We start from the raw sequence: 17,762 nt of genomic DNA on the forward strand, positions 1-17,762 counted from the left end.
AAAATAATTAATTTTATAAATAAATAAAAATTATATATATATATATTCTGCAGCAGAAAGCAGAAAAAAACAGGAACCGTAAATAAATAAAATGAATAAATAAATATATATATATATTCAGCAGAAAATACAGGAACAATTCCTGAATACGCACAAAATTGCCTGCAATCTGCACATTGTTGAAACCATTTAAATAAAAATTTTAAAAAAACAACAAATAAATAAGAAAAATGTACAACGTCCTAAAAAAAAAAAAAACTAAAAAAAAACGTCAAAACTCTCAGGTGTGTTACAAGGCACTTAAGCCATGGAAATATGTTTAGGCACAAGAGGGGCCCCAATTATCCCCAATTTTGAAAGAAAAATAATTAATTTTATAAATAAATAAATAAAAATTATATATATATTCTGCAGCAGATAGCAGAAAAATACAGGAACAGTCCCTGAATACGCACATATTTGGCTGCAATCTGCAGATTGTTAAAACCATTTAAATAAAAATTTTCAAAAATAACAAATAAATAAAAAAAAAACTTCAACATTCTAAAAAAAAAAAACAACAAACAAAAAATAAATTTCAAAACTCTCAGGAGTGTTACAAGGCACTTAAGTCATGAAAATATGTTTAGGTACAAGAGGGGCCCCGACAAACCCCAATTTTGAAAGAAAAATAATTAATTTTGCAAATAAATAACTAAATAAATAAAAATAATAAATTAATATATATATATATATATATATATATATATATATATATATATATATATTCAGTAGAAAATACAGGAACAGTTCCTGAATACGCACAGAATTGCCTGCAATCTGCACATTGTTGAAACCATTTAAATAAAAATTGATAAAAACAACAAATAAATAAGAAAAAAAGTTCAACGTTCTAATAAAAAAAAAAACCAAAAAATAAATTTCAAAACTCTCAGGAGTGTTGCACGGCACTTAAGTCATGAAAATATGTTTAGGTACAAGAGGGCCCCAACAAACCCCAATTTTGAAAGAAAAATAATTAATTTTGCAAATAAATAACTAAATAAATAAAAATAATAAATTAATATATATATATATATATAAATATATATTCAGCAGAAAATACAGGAACAGTTCCTGAATACGCACAGAATTGCCTGCAATCTGCACATTGTTGAAACCATTTAAATAAAAATTTTCAAAAACAACAAATAAAAAAATAAAAAAACTTCAACGTTCTAAAAAAAAAAAACAACAAACAAAAAATAAATTTCAAAACTCTCAGGAGTGTTACAAGGCACTTAAGTCATGAAAATATGTTTTGGCACAAGAGGGACCCCCAACAATACCCAAGTTTGAAAGAAAATTAATTTTGCAAAAAAAAAAAAAATTATTATTATATATATATATTTTGCAGCAGAAAGCAGAAAAAAAACAGGGACAGTCCCTGAATACGCACAGAATTGCCTGCAATCTGCAGATTGTTAAAACCATTTAAATAAAAATTTACAAAAACAAATAAGAAAAAAAGTTCAACGTTCTAAAAAAAAAACAAACTAAAATAAAATGTCAAATGTTTCAGAGTGTAACGAGGCACTTAAGCCATGGAAATATGTTTAGGCAAAAGAGGGACCCCAACAATCCCCAATTTTGAAAGAAAAATAATTAATTTTGCAAAAAGAAAAAAATAATATTAATAATAAAAAAAAAACTCTCAGGAGTGTTACGAGGCACTTAAGTCATGAAAATATGTTTAGGTACAAAAGGGCCCCAACAAACCCATATTTTGAAAGAAAAATAATTAATTTTTCAAATAAATAACTAAATAAATAAAAATAATAAATAAATATATATATATATAATCAGCAGAAAATACAGGAACAGTCCCTGAATACACACAGAATTGCCTTCAATCTGCACTATTTTAAGAGCATTTAAATAAAAATTGACAAAAAAAAAAAATATATATATATTCTGCAGCAGAAAGCAGAAAAAACAGGAACAGTCCCCAAATACGCACAGAATTGCCTGCAATCTGCAGATTTTTAAATCCATTTAAATAAAAATTGACAAAAACAACAAATAAATAAATAAGTTCTACCTTGTAAAAAAAAACTAAAAAACAACTTACACCGTGGAAATATGTTTAGGCACAAGAGGGGCCCCAACAATTCCCAATTTTTTTAAACAAAAAAAATAATTTTGTAATAAATAAATAAATAAATATATATATACACACAGAATTGCCTGCCATCTGCACTATTTTAAAACCATTTTATTAAAAATGGACGATCACAACAAATAAATAATAAAACAATTTCAACATTTAAAAAAAAAAAGAAACAAAAAATTAATTTTGCAACAAAAAAAAAAATTAAAATAAATATAAGAATTGTTCTGACCAGAAAAATTATTGACAAAATTGGCCGAGATTCTGCTGATGGGTTTATATGCCGGGACTGCGGATCTTTGGCCAGGTAGGTGGTATAATGGAGCAGATAAGTCGGCGAGGTGCGGTTGGGTGACCCTCTTATCTCCCTGTGATAGGGCTCCGTATAAGAAGACACCCGTCCTCCTCGCCCTCCTCGTCCTCCTCGCCCTCCTCGCCCTCCTCATCCTCTGCTGGTCCCTGACATGGCGTGCCGGCCCGGGTGGGAGAAGCTGCGCACCCGGCTGAGGCTCCGGAACGTTCTGGCCCGGGAATGTCTCGCCGAATTTCTTGGAGTTTTCGTTCTGCTGGTGAGGAATTCTAACATTTTTCAAAAATATTGTCATGATCGGGATAATGGGGAAATCACATGACTGGGGGGGGGGTTCAAATGTATAGAAAGCCCAAATATTTTTTTTTCTTCAATAGTGTTGAAGGCAGTGCCCCCCCCCAAGATGTATGAGCTTTAGGGTTAGCAAAAATCCACCCCCCCAAAAAAATAAATGTGAGCACCAATCTGCATACCTACCCCTAAGCATAAATTCCCCCCCCCCCCTCCAAGTACAAATCGGCCCTTTTGCTGAAATCCTAGCACAAATCCCAATCCCCCACCCTCCAGGCACAAATCCCAATCCCCCATCCCCCCAGGCACAAATCCCAATCCCCCATCCCCCCAGGCACAAATCCCAATCCCCCACCCCCCAGGCACAAATCCCAATCCCCCATCCCCCCAGGCACAAATCCTAATCCCCCATCCCCCCAGGCACAAATCCCAATCCCCCATCCCCCCAGGCACAAATCCCAATCCCCCATCCCCCCAGGCACAAATCCCAATCCCCCATCCCCCAGGCAAAAATCCCAATCCCCCACCCCCCAGGCACAAATCCCAATCCTCCACCCCCAGGCACAAATCCCAATCCCCCACCCCCCAGGCACAAATCCCAATCCCCCATCCCCCAGGCACAAATCCCAATCCCCCACCCCCCAGGCAAATATCCCAATCCCCCCCCCGGCACAAATCCCAATCCCCCATCCCCCAGGCAAAAATCCCAATCCCCCAGGCACAAATGCCAATCCCCCACCCCCCAGGCACAAATCCCAATCCCCCACCCCCCAGGCAAATATCCCAATCCCCCCCCGGCACAAATCCCAATCCCCCATCCCCCAGGCAAAAATCCCAATCCCCCAGGCACAAATGCCAATCCCCCACCCCCCAGGCACAAATCCCAATCCCCCACCCCCCAGGCACAATTCCCAATCCCCCATACCCCCAGGCACAAATCCCAATCCCCCCACCCCCCTGGCACAAATCCCAATCCCCCACCCCCAGGCACAAATCCCAATCCCCCCAGGCACAAATCCCAATCCCCTACCCCCAGGCACAAATCCCAATCCACCATCCCCCCAGGCACAAATCCCAATCCCCCATCCTGGCACAAATCCCAATCCCCCACCCCCAGGCACAAATCCCAGTCCCCCACCCCCCAGGCACAAATCCCAATCCCCCATCCTAGTCTTAGAGTCTGTGTTAGGGTTCAAATTCGGGAGGAATCGTGTTGGGTTTGGAGTTCAGGAAGAATAGTGTTGGGTTTGGAGTTCAGGAAGAATAGTGTTGGGTTTGGAGATCAGGAGGAATAGTGTTGGGTTTGGAGTTCAGGAGGAATAGTGTTGGGTTTGGAGTTCAGGAAGAATAGTGTTGGGTTTGGAATTCAGGAAGAATAGTGTTGGGTTTGGAGTTCAGGAAGAATAGTGTTGGGTTTGGAGATCAGGAAGAATAGTGTTGGGTTTGGAGTTCTGGAGGAATAGTGTTGGGTTTTGAGTTCAGGAAGAATAGTGTTGGGTTTGGAGTTCAAGAAGAATAGTGTTGGGTTTGGAGATCAGGAGGAATAGTGTTGGGTTTGGAGTTCAGGAGGAATAGTGTTGGGTTTGGAGTTCAGGAAGAATAGTGTTGGGTTTGGAATTCAGGAAGAATAGTGTTGGGTTTGGAGTTCTGGAGGAATAGTGTTGGGTTTTGAGTTCAGGAAGAATAGTGTTGGGTTTGGAGATCAGGAAGAATAGTGTTGGGTTTGGAGTTCAAGAAGAATAGTGTTGGGTTTGGAGTTTGGGAGGATTAGTGTTAGGGTTAGGATTCGGGTTCAGGAGGAATAGTGTTGGGTTTGGAGTTCAGGGTCAGTTGTAGGATCAGGATGAGGGTCGGCAATACCTGTGATTTGCCCTCCTGTGCACTGGCGCCTCCATCAGGTGACCATCAGTGCATTTCTCGGCCATCCCATTGGCTGTCTGTGGCCATCGGTGGCCCATCATTGTGGCTGGCAGCACGTCGGCGCGGCTGCCGGGATTCCTGCCATCAGCTGAGTGTGTGGCCCCGCGTTGCCTATTAGTGATCGTCGTTGTTTATTAGTCGTTATCGGAATTATTTATCACTTTTCAGCTACTTCATTCCCATAAACATTCCTGATTACAAAATGTATCAGCGGAGGGCAGAGTGCGCGCCAGATTACCCACAGCCCTCGCCCAACCGCCTCTGCCAAATGATTAACCCACCTTGGCAGAGAGACGGAGATGAGACCAGGAGAATCCCCAACTGGAAATTTTTTCGATGCGCTGAATATCTGCCTGTTATATATATATATAAACATTTCATCTACATTTTTGGAATGCATTTACAAATATATGTAAAAATATATGTTAAAATTACTTTTTTATATGTTAAAAAAAATCTGAAGAATATATTTATATATTTAAAAAAAAATATTTTCATATATTTTGTAATATATAAACGCATTTCAACATTCAGTGTGTGTGTGTATATATATATATGTACATTTAATCTACATTTTTGGAATGCATTTACAAATATATGTAAAAGTATACATTAAAATTACTTCTTTATGTGGTAAAAAAAAAAATCTGAAGAATATATAATAAAAAAAAATATTTTTCATATATTTTGTAATATATTAAAAATACGCATTTCAACATGCAGTGTGTGTGTGTATGTATATATATATATATATATATATATATATATATATATATATATACATTTAATCTATATTTTTGGAATGCATTTACAAATATATGTAAAAATATATGTTAAAATTACTTTTTTTATATGTTAAAAAAAATCTGAAGAATATATTTAAAAAAAAAAAATATTTTTAAAAATACTTTTCATATATTTTGTAATATATAAAAAACTCATTTCAACATGCAGTGTGTGTGTATATATATATATATATATATATATATATATATATATACACACACATATACATTTAATCTACATTTTTGGAATGCATTTTCAAATATTCAACATGTAATATATATATAAACATTTAATCTACATTTTTGGAATGCATTTATGAGTATATGTAAAAACATATGTTAAAATTACTTTTTTATATGTTAAAAAAAATCTGAAGAATATATTAAGAAAAATATTAATCTACATTTTTGGAATGCATTCGCAAATATATGTAAAAATATGTTAAAATTACTTTTTTATATGTAAAAAAAATCTGAAGAATATATTTAAAAAAAAAATATTTTAAAAAATATTTTTCATGTATTTTGTAATATATAAAATAACGCATTTCAACATGCAGTATATATATATAAACATTTAATCTACATTTTTGGAATGCATTTACAAATATATGTAAAAATATATGTTAAAATTACTTTTTTATATGTTAAAAAAAATCTGAAGAATGTATTTAAAAGAAATATTTAAAAATATATATTTTTCATATATTTTGTAATATGTTAAAAAAAATCTGAAGAATATATTTAAAAATATATATATTTTTAAAAATATTTTGCATATATTTTGTAATATATAAGAAAGCGCATTTCAACATGAAGTATATATATAAACATTTAATCTACATTTTTGGAATGCATTTACAAATATATGTAAAAATATATGTTAAAATTACTTTTTTATATGTTAAAAAAAATCTGAAGAATGTATTTAAAAAAATATATTTTTAAAAATATTTTTCATATATTCTGTAATATATAAAAAAAACAAATTTCAACATGCAGTATTTATATAAACATTTAATCTACATTTTTGGAATGCATTTACAAATATTCAACATTTAGTATATATATATGTAAACATTTAATCTACATTTTTGGAATGCATTTACAAATATATGTAAAATATACATGTTAAAATGAATTTTTTTTTATATGTAAAAAAAAATCTGAAGAATGTATTTTAAAAAAATTTATTTTTAAAAATATTTTGCATATATTTTGTAATATATAATAAAAATGCATTTTAACATGCAGTGTATATATATGAACATTTAATCTACATTTTTGGAATGCATTTACAAATATATGTAAAAATATATATTAAAATGACTTTTTTATATGTTAAAAAAAATCTGAAGAATATATTTAAAAAAAATATATTTTTAAAAATATTTTTCATATATTCTGTAATATATAAAAAAAACACATTTCAACATGCAGTATATATATAAACATTTAATCTACATTTTTGGAGTGTATTTACAAATATATGTAAAAATATATATTAAAATGACTTTTTTATATGTTAAAAAAAATCTGAAGAATATATTTAAAAAATATATATTTTTAAAAATACTTTTCATATATTTTGTAATATATAAAAAAATGCATTTCAACATGCAGTATATATATACACATTTAATCTACATTTTTGGAATGCATTTACAAATATATGTAAAAATATATATTAAATGACTTTTTTATATGTTAAAAAAATCTGGAGAATATATTTAAAAATATATATTTTAAAAAATATTTTTCATATATTTTGTAATATATAAAAAAAACTAATTTCAACATGCAGTGTATATATAAACATTTAATCTACATTTTTGGAATGCTTTTACAAATATATGTAAAAATATATGTTAAAATTACTTTTTTATATGTTAAAAAAAATCTGAAGAATATATTTAAAAAAATATATTTTTAAAATTTTTTTTCATATATTTTGTAATATATAAAAAACTAATTTCAACATGCAGTGTATATATATATATATATATACACACATTTAATCTACATTTTTGGAATGCATTTACAATTATATGTAAAAATATATGTTAAAATTACTTTTTTATATGTTAAAAAAAATCTGAAGAATGTATTTAAAAGAAATATTTAAAAATATATATTTTTCATATATTTTGTAATATGTTAAAAAAAATCTGAAGAATATATTTAAAAATATATATATTTTTAAAAATATTTTGCATATATTTTGTAATATATAAGAAAGCGCATTTCAACATGAAGTATATATATAAACATTTAATCTACATTTTTGGAATGCATTTACAAATATATGTAAAAATATACATTAAAATGACTTTTTTATATGTTAAAAAAAATCTGAAGAATATATTTTAAAAAAATATATTTTTAAAAATACTTTTCATATATTTTGTAATATATAAAAAAAATGCATTTCAACATGCAGTATATATATACACATTTAATCTACATTTTTGGAATGCATTTACAAATATATGTAAAAATATATGTTAAAATTACTTTTTTATGTTATAAAAAAATCGGAAGAATATATTTAAAAAAACATATTTTTAAAAATATTTTTCATATATTCTGTAATATATAAAAAAAACACATTTCAACATGCAGTATATATATAAACATTTAATCTACATTTTTGGAATGCATTTACAAATATATGTAAAAATATATATTAAATGACTTTTTTATATGTTAAAAAAATCTGAAGAATATATTTAAAAATATATATTTTAAAAAATATTTTTCATATATTTTGTAATATATAAAAAAAACTAATTTCAACATGCAGTGTATATATAAACATTTAATCTACATTTTTGGAATGCTTTTACAAATATATGTAAAAATATATGTTAAAATTTCTTTTTTATATGTTAAAAAAAATCTGAAGAATATATTTAAAAAAATATATTTTTAAAAAGATTTTTCATATATTTTGTAATATATAAAAAACTAATTTCAACATGCAGTGTATATATATATATATATATACACACACACACATTTAATCTACATTTTTGGAATGCATTTACAATTATATGTAAAAATATATGTTAAAATGAATTTTTTTATATGTACAAATAAAATCTGAAGAATATATTTTAAAAAAATATATTTTTAAAAATATTTTGCATGTATTTTGTAATATATTAAAAAACGCATTTCAACATGCAGTATATAAATATATATATATCTGAACCTCTAGCAGACTCATATGTTCCAAAGGTGAGCTCCTTTGTTTGGAACCCGCCTCCTGTGGTTAGACTCCGCCCATCCACGCTCACGCTCATTTTTTAATCCTGTTACCGATACCCCAAAAAATACCCCCCCCTCCCCCCCTTTTATCTTTTTTATTACCTTCATTTTTCTTGTAAAGGGATGTTGACATTCGATTTCAAAATCTCCGTAAAGCTTCCAAAAATAAATGTCCTCCCGTCTGGGTGTGACGTGAAAGTTCCCCGTATCGCGCTTTCAAATCCTGTTTTACGAAATTGTCAATTTCTGAGAAGCTTGGGTGGCCCCCGACCCCCGGAACGATCGCCCAACGCCTTGAGTGAGCTGGAGGTCACGAAGCCCCCCCCTCCCCCCACACGTGCACGGAGACCTTAGGGTCAGACCAGACCTGGGGTATATTTCTTACCTCTTCTGTGCAGACAGCTGCCCCTAGCCCCACCCATGAGAGAAGCTAGAGCCCGCCCACGAGGATTTCAGACAGTATAATGTATTAGTTGCTTGAAGAAGTCTGACAGGAAATGAAGATAAACAATGTATCACAATGTATATATTATGGACGCGTTCCGCCATTTTTGTTTTTTCTTTGCAGCTGATCACCGTCGCGGCCACCGCGCAGGGAGTCACCAGCCAAAACGCCAAAGGGAACTTCTTTTGCATGTACCTGGCTGGAGCCATTGCTGTCGTTATGGCGATTTACGTGTCGGGAGGGGTGTCAGGTACGTCCATTACTCCATTGTATGCGGTCCGGGGCACATACCTGACTTCCAAACAACTTACCCATCTGGCTGCCAGGCTTTGGTGTTAGCATTGGGGTTACTGTAAGGATTGGGGTTAGTGTTAGGATTGGGGTTAGTGTTAGGATTGGGGTTAGTGTTAGGATTGGGGTTAGTGTCAGGATTGGGGTTAGTGCTAGGATTGGGGTTAGTGTTAGGATTGGGGTCAGTGTTAGGATTGGGGTTAGTGTTAGGATTGGGGTCAGTGTTAGGATTGGGTTTAGTGTTAGGATTGGGGTTAGTGTTAGGATTGGGGTTAGTGTTAGGATTGGGGTCAGTGTTAGGATTGGGGTTAGTGTCAGGATTGGGGTCAGTGTCAGGATTGGGGTCAGTGTCAGGATTGGGTTTAGTGTTAGGATTGGGGTTAGTGTTAGGATTGGGGTTAGTGTTAGGATTGGGGTCAGTGTTAGGATTAGTGTTAGTGCTAGGATTGGGGTTAGTGTTAGGATTTGGGTTAGTGTTAGGATTGGGGTCAGTGTTAGGATTAGTGTTAGTGCTAGGATTGGGGTTAGTGTTAGGATTGGGGTTAGTGTTAGGATTGGGGTCAGTGTTAGGATTAGTGTTAGTGCTAGGATTGGGGTTAGTGTTAGGATTGGGGTTAGTGTTAGGATTGGGGTCAGTGTTAGGATTGGGGTTAGTGTCAGGATTGGGGTTAGTGCTAGGATTGGGGTTAGTGTCAGGATTGGGGTTAGTGTCAGGATTGGGGTTAGTGTCAGGATTGGGATTAGTGTTAGGATTGGGGTTAGTGTCAGGATTGGGGTTAGTGTTAGGATTGGGGTCAGTGCTAGGATTGGGGTCAGTGTTAGGATTGGGGTCAGTGCTAGGATTGGGGTTAGTGTCAGGATTGGGGTTAGTGTCAGGATTGGGATTAGTGTCAGGATTGGGGTTAGTGTCAGGATTGGGGTTAGTGTCAGGATTGGGGTTAGTGTCAGGATTGGGGTTAGTGTTAGGATTGGGGTCAGTGTTAGGATTGGGGTCAGTGCTAGGATTGGGGTTAGTGTTAGGTTTGGGTTTAGTGTCAGGATTGGGGTTAGTGTTAGGATTGGTGTTAGTGTTAGGATTGGGATTAGTGTCAGGATTGGGGTTAGTGTCATGATTGGGGTTAGTGTTAGGATTGGGGTCAGTGTTAGGATTGGGGTAAGTGTTAGGATTGGGGTTAGTGTCAGGATTGGGGTTAGTGTTAGGATTGGGGTTAGTGTTAGGATTGGGGTTTAAATGAAAGATAAATTTAGGATTAGTGTTAGGGTCAGAGTTACAGTTGAGTTACTGTTGGGCTCCTTTGGGATCAAGCCTCAGTGGGCAGGGCGAAACGTGCCAGTGGGCGTGGCTGGAGTGACGGCTGAGGCCACCTTACCATAGGATTCCATGAGCTCCACATTCTTGCTGGGTTGGGTTCATATTGGTGTTAGCTTTAGTGTTAGTGTTGGGGACCATTTGTGTTCCTGAATATCTAATGAGGGACAGTTTTGTAGGACAACAGATGGTCCAGTACAGTTGAGTTGAGCTTTCATGACCCGGTCAAAGCCCAAAGCAACCCTTAAAACCACCAAAACCCACCGTGGTCATAAAATTGTCAATGTCAAAATTTTGCCAAAATTTTCCCAATTTCTTCATAACTCCCGGATGAGCCCACAACCTATTCACATCCGGTGATTGCCATTTGTACCCTCTCTCCCACAGGTGGACATCTAAATCCGGCGTTCTCACTCAGCCTCTGCGTCCTGGGCCGGTTCCCCTGGTGGAAGCTGCCCATCTACGTCGTCATCCAGTTGATGGGGTCGTTTGCCGGAGCGGCAGCTGCGTTCGCCCTCTACTATGGTCAGACAATTGTCCTGCCGTCTCTCCCTCCCGTGTTGTAGGAGGACAGGACCTCTTTATTGATGGTCACCGGTTTTTTTTCTGTTTTAGATGCCATCCAGAGTTACACCGGCGGCAACCTGACCGTGTACGGACCCCGAGAGACGGCCTCCATATTCTCCTCGTACCCTGCCCCCTACCTGAGCATCGCGAACGGTTTTCTAGATCAGGTGACACCAAGGCGCACGTTGCTCCATGGACGATGATCCCATCCGGTGCTCTTTCTGGTGGTTCACTTTATGAGCTTGGGTTGTCTTGTTTTAAAGTGGACCTGTTATTGGAAAGTGAAAAAAAAAATCTCCAAAATACGTGTTTTGGTGTTTTGGTCAACCAATGATAAGTTTCCCCTCTCCTGCTGTTTAGGTGACACCTTTCAAATTTTGGCGGGACATACCGTACATCTTAAGATATATATTTTTTTGTTCTTTCCGGGACAGGTGATGGGGACAGCCATGTTGATGGTCGGCATTTTGGCCATCATCGATTCCAGGAACAAGCCGGTCCCGAAGGGTCTGGAGCCAGTTGTGGTTGGGATGCTGGTCTTCTCCATTGGCCTTTCCATGGGAGCGAACTGCGGCTATCCAATCAACCCGAGTCGAGACCTAGGGCCGCGGCTCTTCACCTACGTGGCGGGATGGGGCTCAGATGTCTTCAGGTTGGTGGCCATCCTTTGGCGATGACGAGTAGGTAGAAGGGCGTCCTTCAGTTTAGATTTCTTGTCTTTCAGTCAACATGGATGCCACTCAAGAACTTTTTTGAAATTTAGAGGTGTAGGAGAATGATGAGAACTTCTGGTCCATGTCCTCCTCGGGACACTGATCATTTGCTATTCAAATAAAACAAATACAATGGAGGTTCTAACCCTTGCCCACTCTATCCAAAACTATAAATGGGTTAGTTAGGAGATTTACCTTGATTTTTGGTGGAGTGTGATCCCCCATATTAGTGCCCTTGATCGTGCTGGAGACATCTCCTCCTACTTCTGGTCCTCCTGTGAAAACCTGGGCTCTGCTGCAAATTGAACCTCGTGGTTGCAGTGGACCTCTTTCATCATGCATTCTTAAAAAGAATTTTCCAGAGGGTGGTGACTCTACTACAATGATTCCTTCACTATGGTGTCACTGACCCATTGGTGGAGTCTTCATAGGAATCTATAGAGAGACAGTTGAACTGGGAAGGTCAGCTTACAGCCTGGTTGTCTCAACAGGATCCACAAGGTTGCCCATCTATAAACCAATCCAAGGACAACCCTACAATAACCAAGCTGGAGACATCTCCTCCTACTTCTGGTCCTCCTGTGAAAACCAGGGCTCTGCTGCAAACTGAACCTCGTGGTTGCAGTGGACCTCTTTCATCATACATGACCCTCATCAAGGCCCTCTCCTCCAATCCTCGCCGACTCTTCTCCACCTTCAACTCTCTACTCTTGCCACCCCCACCTCCACCCAGCACCTCACTCACTGCCCTTGAGATTACCAATCACTTCAAAAACAAGATTGACACAATTCGCAAGGACATCGCCGCAACTCACACGCCCTCTCAACCCGTCCCCTCTCACACAGCTACCCCCTCATCCCCCCTCTCCCTCGACATAACCCGCAGGGACTTCGTCACTGCTCAAACTCTCTCCAACCCCCTTCACCCTCACTCAGCTACCCCCTCTACACCCCTCTCCCACGGCCCCACCACTGCTCTGACCTCCTCTCCCACCCCACCCTACATTCCTCATACTGAAGCTCCCCCAACACTCCGCACCTTTGACCTTACTACCATCGAAGAAGTCTCCAAGATCCTCTCTGATGCCCGCCTCACCACCTGCCCCCTTGACCCTATCCCTTCACAACTCCTACGACCTCCCTCCCCCTCCATCCTACGCTCCCTCACCCACATCTTCAATCTCTCCCTCTCCTCCGGCACTTTCCCTTCCCCTCTGAAACATGCACACATCACCCCCATACTTAAAAAGCCCTCCCTGGACCCCAATGACCCGAACAACCGCAGACCCATCTCCCTGCTCCCATTTACATCTAAACTCCTCGAGCGCCTAGTCTACACCCGCCTATGCTCTCACCTCAATGACAACAACCTCCTCGATCCCCTACAGTCCGGCTTCCGTCCCCTACACTCCACCAAAACCGCCTTACTCAAACTCTCCAACGACCTGCTAACCGCCAAAGCTAATGGCCACTACTCAGTGCTCCTACTCCTTGACCTCTCCACGGCCTTCGACACAGTCCACCACCCCCTCCTCCTCAAAAAACTACACTCCCTCGGCCTCAGAGATTCTGCTCTCTCCTGGCTCTCATCCTACCTGTCACAACGCTCTTTTAGCGTTACCTATAATGCCACCACCTCCCTGTCACTCCCCCTCTCTGTTGGGGTCCCTCAAGGCTCTGTCCTCGGGCCCCTTCTCTTCTCCATCTACACCTCCTCCCTTGGCCAACTCATACACTCTCACGGCTTCAACTACCACCTCTATGCCGACGACACACAAATCTATCTCTCAACCCCCCACCTCACCCCCTCGGTCTCCGCCCGAATCACACACCTACTGAGCGACATATCAGACTGGATGTCGCTCCACTTCCTTAAACTGAACCTCTCCAAAACCGAGTTTCTTGTCTTCCCTCCAGCCCGGACACCACCCCCCATTGACTTCTCCATCATGTCCAACAACGCCACCATCAAACCCGCCCCGCAGGCCAGAGTACTTGGTGTCATTTTGGACTCCAACCTATCCTTCCAGCCCCAAGTCCACTCTTTAACAAACTCGTGCAGACTCCACCTCCGCAACATGCAGACTCTGCCTCCGCAACATGCAGACTCCACCTCCGCAACATGCAGACTCCACCTCCGCAACATCGCCAAAATCCGCACGTTCCTAACCCCAGAAACCACTAAACAGCTCATCCACTCCCTCATCATATCACGACTCGACTACTGCAACTCTCTCCTCACTGGCCTGCCTCGCTGCTGGCTATCCCCTCTTCAGTCCATCCTGAATACGGCTGCCAGACTCATTCACCTTTCCAACCGCTCCGTTTCCGCCACCCCCCACTGCCAATCCCTCCACTGGCCTCCACTCAGTGTCCTCCACCCCCCTCTGCCAATCCCTCCACTGGCCTCCACTCAGTGTCCTCCACCCCCCTCTGCCTATCCCTCCACTGGCCTCCATTCAGTGTCCTCCACCCCCCTCTGCCAATCCCTCCACTGGCCTCCATTCAGTGTCCTCCACCCCCCTCTGCCAATCCCTCCACTGGCTTCCGATTGCGCAACGGATCAAATTCAAAATCCTAACGCTGACGTACAAAGCTGTCCACCATACTGCCCCGAACTACATCACTGACCTAATATCCAAGTACCACCCAACACGCACACTCCGCTCCTCACAAGACCTCCTTCTCTCTAGTTCCCTGGTCTCCTCCTCCCATGCCCGCCTCCAGGACTTCTCCAGGGTGTCACCCATCCTCTGGAACTCCCTGCCCCAACCCATCAGATTATCACCTACTCTCCTCTCCTTTAGGCGCACCCTGAAAACCCACCTCTTCAGGGAAGCCTACCCCACCCCCTGCTAACTTGCCGACCTCCTCCACTCTTCCTACCACTCCATCCCCCACAGCTATCTCCTCCTGTACCACCATCCCCTCCCTCCTAGATTGTAAGCTCCAAGGATCAGGGCCCTCGATCCCCTCATGTTTTGCATTGTATTGGTATTGTTCTGTCACATGTTCTGTCCCCTTTGTAATGTACATCGCTGAGCAAACTATTGGCGCTTTATAAATACTGTATAATAATAATAATAATAATACATTCTTAAGGAGAATTTTCCAGTGGGTGGTGACTCTACCATAATGATTCCTTCACTATGGTGTCACTGACCCATTGGTGGAGTCTTCATACAAATCTATAGAGAGACAGTTGAACTGAGAAGGTCAGCTTGCAGTCTGGTTGTCTCAACAGGATCCACAATGCCACCCAACTATTAAACCAGTCCAAGGACAACCCTACAATAACCAAGCTGGAGACATCTCCCCCTACTTCTGGTCCTCCTGTGAAAACCTGGGCTCTGCTGCAAATTGAACCTCGTGGTTGTAGTGGACCTCTTTCATCATACATTCTTAAGGAGAATTTTCCAGTGGGTGATGACTCTACCATGATGATTCCTTCATTATGGTGTCACTTACCCAATGCTGGAATCTTCATAGGAATCTATAGAGAGACAGTTGAACTGTCTCAACAGGATCCACAATGCCACCCAACTATAAACCAGTCCAAGGACAACCCTACAATAACCAAGCTGGAGACATCTCCCCCTACTTCTGGTCCTCCTGTGAGAACCTGGGCTCTGCTGCAAATTGAACCTCGTGGTTATAGCGGACCTCTTTCATTATACATTCTTAAGGAGAATTTTCCAGAGGGTGGTGACTTTTCCATAATGATTCCTTCACTGTGGTGTCACTGACCCATTGGTGGAGTCTTCATAGGAATCTATAGAGAGACAGTTGAACTGGGAAGGTCAGCTTGCAGCCTGGTTGTCTCAACAACGTGGCCCAACTATAAACCAGTCCAAGGACAACCCTGCAATAACCAAGCTGGAGACATCTCCCCCTACTTTTGATCCTCCTGTGAGAACCTGGGTTCTGCTACGAATTGAACTTCTTGGTTCCTATGGACCTCTTTTTTCATACATTCTTAAGGAGAAATTTTCCTGTGGGTGGTGACTCCACCATGATGAATGTTCTGATTATGGTGTCACTGACCCATTGGTGGAGTCTTAATAGGAATATAGAGAAACAATTGAACCAGGAAAGTCAACTTACAGCCTGGTCATCTCATCAGGATCAGCAACACCGCCCAACCATGAACTAGTCCAAGGATAACCCTACAATAACCCAGCTGGAGACATCGCCTCCTGCTTTTGATCCTCTTGGGATCTGCTGCGAATCAAACCTCATGGTTCCAGTGGACCTCATTCTTCATACATTCTTAAGGAGACTCTTCCAGTGGGTGGTGACTCCAGCATGTTGATTCTTTCACTATGGTGTCACTGACCCGTTGGAGAAGTCTTCATAGGAATATATAGAGACACAGTTGAACTGGGAAGGTCAGTTTAGAGCATGGTTCTCTCATCAGGTTCCACAACCTTGCCCAATCATGAGCCAGTCCAATCACAGCCCTGTAATAACCAAGCTGGAGACATCTCCTCTTACTTTTGATCCTCCTGTGAAGACCGGGGCTCTGCTGTGAATTGAACCTCTTGGTTCCCATAAAAGTCCTTCTTCATACATTCTTAAGGAGAATTTTCCAGTGGGTGATAACACAATGATTCCTTCACTATGGTGTCACTGACCCATTGGTGGAGTCTTCATAGGAATCTATAGAGAGACAGTTGAACTGGGAAGGTCCACTTACAGCTCGGTGATCTCATCAGGATCTACAACCCCTCCCAGCAATGAACCGGTCCAAGGACAGCCCTACAATAACCCAGCTTTCTTTCTCCTTTACAGGGCAGGAAACAACTGGTGGTGGGTCCCCATTGTAGCACCATGCGTGGGTGCTGTTTTCGGCTCCTTGCTGTATGAGATCTTGGTTGAGATCCACCACCCGGCACAGGAAACCAGAGTGGAAGAGGCTACCAATGTAGAGGCCCCAGCAGAAAAAATGAAAGAGATTCCGGTCTTCACGATAAATGTGGAGAACTCTTTGTGTCATCGGCTTTGACTGTCCACCACACTTGGATTGCATGGTCCTCGTTTGGCCCAATGTTCTATCTACGGACTAATGGCTGCTGTTGTGTCCTCTTATGGAAGTGTCCATATTTTCGACACATCTCAAGTTTGAACACAAGTCACTAAACCTTTTTGATATCAGGTTGTAGAGGTGAGAGCTGCAGCAGAGGGGTCACCTCTGGATGGAACTGCATTGTGTGTAATGGCTGGTTGTCTGGTACACAGAGAAGACAGGGCACGTCCTGAGGCTCCACTACTTGCTGTAGGGCCGTATCTCTGAGGAACGCTTCACGTCAGCACTCGTTGGGTTCCGCTCAATGATCAGCCACTTCTAGATCCATCCACCTCCCAGAAGAGGAACACAAAGGGGGCCATCATTTGCCTGCTAGTAAGAATGCTAGATGCCTGGCTGTGTTTGGTTTCAATGGTACTGAGTCTAGGATCTGGAAAAAAGCATGCAGCAAGTGAAAGTCAAAATTCCTTAGCCTCTGTACTTTGTTGTTGTTGACTCAGAAAGTAGCCATGCACAGGACAGCCAGGTGAACAGCATTTTCAATAACAGGTGTCACATGAGAGGGTAGAGGGCCCTGAGGTTTTGAGGGTCCCGAAAGCATTGCCAGGTGGAGACACCACCGAAATCGTGCTATCTAGATGTCACAATTTCAATAGTGTCTCCACCACCATCTATATATCACGATT

General features: G+C 39.7%; 1 protein-coding gene across 1 annotated transcript; it reads left to right on the forward strand.

The window, feature by feature from the left end:
- The first annotated feature begins 2,497 nt into the window (after positions 1-2,497).
- Positions 2,498-17,055, forward strand: LOC149432415 (aquaporin-10-like). The gene is made up of 6 exons (XM_089665227.1): positions 2,498-2,718; positions 9,294-9,420; positions 11,158-11,295; positions 11,386-11,504; positions 11,772-11,989; positions 16,842-17,055. Exons 1-6 carry the CDS (start codon positions 2,614-2,616, stop codon positions 17,053-17,055), a joined length of 921 nt encoding a protein of 306 aa, XP_089521353.1. The 5' UTR covers positions 2,498-2,613.
- The last annotated feature ends 707 nt before the right edge of the window (positions 17,056-17,762 follow it).

The sequence above is a fragment of the Staurois parvus genome, unplaced genomic scaffold (assembly GCF_062004578.1).
Source record: "Staurois parvus isolate SC_StPar_1 unplaced genomic scaffold, SC_StPar_1.0 ptg002152l, whole genome shotgun sequence".
Lineage (NCBI taxonomy): Eukaryota > Metazoa > Chordata > Amphibia > Anura > Ranidae > Staurois > Staurois parvus.